This window comes from Emys orbicularis, chromosome 1 (assembly GCF_028017835.1).
Source record: "Emys orbicularis isolate rEmyOrb1 chromosome 1, rEmyOrb1.hap1, whole genome shotgun sequence".
In the NCBI taxonomy this organism is placed as follows: Eukaryota; Metazoa; Chordata; order Testudines; family Emydidae; genus Emys; species Emys orbicularis.
In genome coordinates, this window is record NC_088683.1 from 227,101,322 (window position 1) to 227,107,321 (window position 6,000).

At 38.2% G+C, this 6,000-nt stretch overlaps 1 protein-coding gene across 1 annotated transcript in view; it reads left to right on the plus strand.

The window, feature by feature from the left end:
* Positions 1 to 3,388, plus strand: part of MAP7D2 (MAP7 domain containing 2) — a 124,446-nt gene extending 121,058 nt beyond the window's left edge. The window contains exons 15-17 of the mRNA XM_065400024.1: positions 8 to 86; positions 1,111 to 1,309; positions 3,139 to 3,388. Coding sequence (XP_065256096.1) covers positions 8 to 86; positions 1,111 to 1,309; positions 3,139 to 3,388 — 528 coding nt within the window. The remainder of the gene's footprint in view (positions 1 to 7; positions 87 to 1,110; positions 1,310 to 3,138) is intronic.
* The last annotated feature ends 2,612 nt before the right edge of the window (positions 3,389 to 6,000 follow it).

Sequence of the window (6,000 nt, forward strand, 5' to 3'; positions counted from 1 at the left end):
GTTACAGAAGGAAGAGCCAAAACTGGAGATACCATCAACTTTGACTGTGGAAAAGCAACCAAAAACTCTTGTTCTCAATCAAACAGGTAAAAGCCCTTCATTTTTGTTTTGACCAGTATTCAGTCTTGATAACTTGAAAACAAAAATCCATAACCTCAGATAGTGCTGTATTGTCACAGATGCTGTGTTTTCATTCAGAAAAGGAACAGATACATTTATATGTAAATATGTTAAACATAAGAAAATAGAACATCTTTGATTTACCAAAGCATGGTAAATGTAGAACAGGGATCGGCAACCTTTGGCCCGCAGACCGCCAGAGTAAGCACCCTGGCGGGCCGGGCTGGTTTGTTTACCTGCTGCGTCCGCAGGTGTGGCCGATCATGGCTCCTACTGGCCGCGGTTCACCGCTCCAGGCCAATGGGGGCGGCGGGAAGTGGTAGCCAGCACATCCCTCAGCCCGTGCCGCTTCCCGCAGCCCCCATTGGCCTGGGACAGCGAACCTCGGCCAGTGGGAGCCACGATCAGCCGAACCTGCGGACCTGGCAGGTAAACAAACTGGCCCGGCCCGCCAGGGGGCTTACCCTGGTGGGCCGCGTGCCAAAGGCTGCCTATCCCTGATGTAGAAGCAGAAGACAACTATCCTGATGGGTAATATTCCACTCCACAGCATGTCCCAGATAGCATTTATATAAAAGTTATTCTAGCCTGCAGATTTCTTTGTTCATTGTAGTCTACATTCCTGTTTTGTAGATTCTCTAGAAATATTCTCCCCTACAGCCAAGCTTGACATGCTTTTTAAACATTGTTTTAAAATACAGTCCCTTTTGCATTTAATTTGGTTTGCTAACAGCATATATATATTAAAGAATGATAAATGAAAAATGTGTAAATAGTGAAGTGTGACTTTTCCGTATTTTTTCCCCTTCTCTAGGGCTTCTCTGTGCATGTTGTAAAAGATCATATATTATCTTGTTTCTTTTTCAAACTGTCCTACAATAGCAGGGTGATTGACAAGATAATATGATGGGTCACTTTCGTCTCTAATTTCTATGACTCAAATAATTTTGTGATTTTTAAATATAAACACTGCTATTGCTTCCTAATGAGGTTCTTTTATAGAAATCAATGGACTGACAGCCTGCCAGGAGAGTCAAGGCTTAGGATGTGCTGCTGCTGAAACACTTTCTCGAGAGAGATTTTCTAATGGACTTAAGTCAGTTACGGGGCTTATTCAGCTGGATGCCATTGATGGGAAATCTAACAGCATGGATGATTCAACAGATGAGGTTCAGTCTATGGATGTGAGGTACACGTCACATGAAACACGTAACTTTTAAGTAACTGTTCAGAAAACCAAAACCAACCCACCAAAACATATGCAGTTCTCTCATTTCATTTGTTAATCTGTCTATCTCTCTGCACAGCCCAACCCCAAATATGGATGCCTGTGTAACTACTGTTTGTATGTTCTGACTAGTAGTGTGCTCTCAAGAAGTAAATGCACTTTCAGATTGAAGGATACTTACAATCTCTTATCTCACTCTCATATCCTGCAAAATAATTAACTCTTCCCTAGTTCTCACTTGCCAAGTGCATACAAACATGCTCAAACATTTTGGATTGTCCATAGAGTTCACATGCTGTATTGCTGTGAAAATGGGTATTCAAATATCAGATTTTGTTTTGTACCAGAACTATAAAACAGTGGCATATAAGTCATTGTGTTGTACAAATAATGCTGCAGGTTAGAATTTCAACATTCACATTTTCAATTATTTTAATCTTAAGTCTTTTAATTCATGTTACTTTAACAAATATTTGGCAACAAGTAAACAATATGAAGTAAGCAAGTAAACAAGCATTATGAGATCTTGGGTGAAAGACTCCTATTGTACAGTATGTGCAACAAGGGAATTGACATTTTAAGATTGCTGAGAACCATAGTCCTGAATTCCTTGATTTTAGTAAAATCTCATATTTAATATTGCATTAATGTAGGTTTTTTAATCAATGGGTCAAATTTGGCCCTATTGCAACTCTAATTACTTCAATAGTTATGCAATGGATCCATTTGTTACAATGTTAGGTTCATTTAATTTTTAGTTATAATGTTAATGGGGAATGAACACTATATTTAAGGTTATAAATATATTATATATCTATGCCAAACATTGATATACAGATGTCTACAATCTTCGCTTATTTCCTCCTGTTTCTCTAACAAATAGTCAAAAGGGCATGGGTACATTTCAAATGCAATTTTAATAAAAGACTTTTCTTGTTAAAGTCTTGGTATAATCTTCAGACATAACATAACATGAAAAAAATGAAAATTAAATGAACCTAACATCATCACAAATGGATCCATTGCATAACTATTGAAGTAATTAGAGTTGCAATAGGGCCAAATTTGACCCATTGATTAAAAAACCTACATTAATGCAATATTAAATATGAGATTTTACTAAAATAAAGGAATTCAGAACTATAGTTCCCAGCAACCTTAGAATTTCAATTCCCTTGTTGTGCTGCATTTAGTTTGTTCTGGTAAAGTTAGCTTTTTAAATTTCACGTGGTTTCACAATTTTCACATGGTCGAATATATCTTTGAAATCTGTACTGTGCAAAATTAACAGTCTGAGACCACGATCCTGCAAAGATTTATCCACAAGCTTAACTGAAATTTATGTGTTGAAGCCAATGGGACTATTTGCTGTTCATGAAGTTAAGTATGTGTGTAAACCTTTGCAGAATTAAGATGCGATTAAAAATGGTAAATATAAGGTATATGATGGCACAGGGAGTGGAATATTCAGCCTTTTTAAAATCTGGGTCACTAGTTGGAATCCAGCCTCTCTGAAATGAGTTTGTAATCTCAGTCCAGTTCCTACTGGACTGTGTCAATACCATGCAGCCACCCCCAAGACCAACATTTAAGGAGTCTGAAGACAGAATTACTTTCTCTCCTCTATAAGTTGGCCCCTTTGTATATGAGTTGGGCACATAGCGCTGAGGCATGTTGTACCTGTTCTGAGGATAAATAGAACAGCTTTCAGGGGTGTCGTAAACCTTTTCATGAACACTAAGAGCTTACAAGACTTTTAATCTGCGTTGTCCTTTCTGTCTTCCATACAGTCCTGTTTCCAAAGAAGAACTTATATCTATCCCAGAATTTTCACCTATGAATGAACTCATTCCCGGTGGTTCTATGGACCAGAATGGAACAAGTAATGCCAAGGCTCTTGAAGATCTCTTGGATTTCACAGGACAGGCCACTTACTCCAAGATATCCAGTGAAAACATTAGCCTGGATGATTGTAACAAAAACTTGATTGATGGATTTAACAGTCCTGGGCAGGAGAATACACTTAACTCCATCTGTTGACAACCACACGATTCTGTTGTACAGATGAAGGTACAATATTGTGAGAAATATCTAAGCTATGACAAGTTATTGGGGGTGTAGATAGCACACTTTTTAGGTTAATCCAGTAGTGCGAACAGCATATGTTGCGAGTTAGGCTCCTGGACATTTAAATTTGGCATAATCTTCCGTGAGTAGACTAATTAGGAATGTAAGAATTGGCATAGTGGAAAAGAGGAATGGTCCACTTAGTCCTGAATCCTGTTTTAGCGTGCAGTCTGTGTTAAACAGTGTCCCTCAGAGCAAGGTATAAACCCTCAGAATGCTCCGATGTATAACAAAGCAGAACTCTCCAGATCTTAACTGTAACTCCTCCTGACCCAAGATGTTTACCAGCTTAAGCCCTAAGGTATGAGAAGTGATGGTCCTTGTAACTTTACCCTAGCTAGTATACTAGGGTAACAGATGCTATTCTTACTCTTCTTTTAAAACAATCTTCTAATCCTTTTCTGATATGTGCTAAACTTTTTGCCTGAATACCCTGCAGCCAACAGTTTCACAGATTAATTAAATGTAACATAAAAAGCTTTTACTGTTATCAGTTCTAAATTCTCTTCTAATTTCCTCTTATTCTTGTATTATGGGAAAGGGTAAATAGGAGTAAATGTTCAGCCTTCTCTACATTTTTATTCTTTTTTATACTCCTATCATACTACTTACTCTTCCCCTTTCAAACAAAATAATCTTAGTCTTCCTGAAATCTACTAGGATAGAATTCCCCAATTACATAAGTGTTCCTTTCTCTGAACACTTCTACTCCACTTTTTTGAGATAAAGTGACACAAGAGAAACCTTGTGAACCCTTGGAATATAGGTTAATCTCCAGCTGTTGAACATCTTGGGGAATGAGCATTTTCCTAGGTTTTAGAGTAACTTGTTAGCCACCTGTGTCAAATTCAAACTACTTTTCCTATCCTTCAAGGACTTGCACAACTTTACTCCCTTGTACCTTTCAACTCACCTTTCCTTTCATCATCTCTTCTTGCTCCCTCTGCTGTGCCCAAGCAGAACAGCTAACTGTTTGCTTCATGTTGTGCTCCCTCATAATTTTGTCTCTGCTTCTTTTCATATAGCCTCCGATTGTATGCTTGGAGTCTCTGTCCTTACCCATTTTGTCATACATCCACCCTCTCTACCTTCAAAATCTCCTTATGACACAGCCTGTTCCAAAAGGCCTATTAACTCTAGAGCTCTCTGCAGTTTAATTGTTAACTAGTCCGATGAATGAGAATCCTCAATACAAAGTACAAAAATGTGAAAGGAAAAGATGTAAAAATATAATAAAGGAAAATAAACCCCACATAAAGATAATCGGAAAAGTGTGGAACTTGCAAGATATGTCTTATCCTCAATGTTTGCTCACCTTGCTCTTTGAGTTTGCCCATTCATCTTCCTGCAATTTCCTTTCAGTGACTACTTGGATTGCAACTTTCTTGGTGTAGGTGTTTTGTCTTCATACTAGTCTGTAAAGCACCTTGCACATTCTTGGTACTCTATAGATAATAAATAGGTAAGGAGGGCATCATGGAGGAAAAGGGAAGCTTGTTCGGCTGTTGGAAAGATGGGTCACACCAGTATGCTTTCCTATCAAGTTTTTACTGGCCCCACTTCGTCCCTGATGGGAACCCCTGTCATGCCCTACCTCTCCCTGCTCCTGGTTTCTAACCACAGCCAGGAGGAGTGGGGAGCTAGCTCGTGTCCAGCTAGGAGTGGAAAGAGAGTGGAATCTAGATTGGTTCTATGCTGGTAGTTGAGCCATCAGTGCAGGAACTCATTGCATAGTTCGGAACTAAAGATGTAAATTGTGTGTCTGGCAGAGGACAGTGTTTTTATTTGTGAATTATACAGACAGTAGTCAGTACTTAATAAAATGTTTAAGACTTTTTGTTGATCTGCACTGGTACCCAAATCAGTTACATTAAAGAAATTGAAGCTACCTGTTTAACTTAAACATTTCAGTGATAAACTCAGGGTATAATGAAAAATATAGATGTGTATTCTCTTTTCGTTAAAGAACTATGCACCCTTCCCTATTAGTTATGATAGTCCTTAATTATATCTCATTTCAATTTAATAACAAAGAGAGAACAGTTAAAAGCAGGACCAGTTAAGTATGCAACAATGTGGAATGTGGTAGTGATTGCCATTTATTATGGTTCAGTGCTGTAGATGTACGCAGCATTGTACAGACAGTTAAGTAACAGTCCTTTTCCTGGAAAGTCTGCAAGCTAAGTGACATACAGTATGATATACTGATAGTCTTAACGTTAATTGTAGCATTGTACTTTATTGCAAGAGAATCAGTTCTCAGTTATAAAAATTGGAGCCATTTTACTTGCATAAACTGTTTGGGTGTGTTTTTAATTGACAGAGGAAGTATTTATGGAGGATATACGTCCTGTCATGCTGCTGGCAGTAAAATATGAGCTTGTCATCTGAAAGAGCTTCTGCAGTCTTTGAACACTGGATTTCACATAATCAGAGCTGAATATAACTTTGTCTTCCCAAGTGGTATGTTGAATAACTGGCTGTTCTTCGTAGATGCCAGGAATCTATAGCCTTGATTAGTTTCA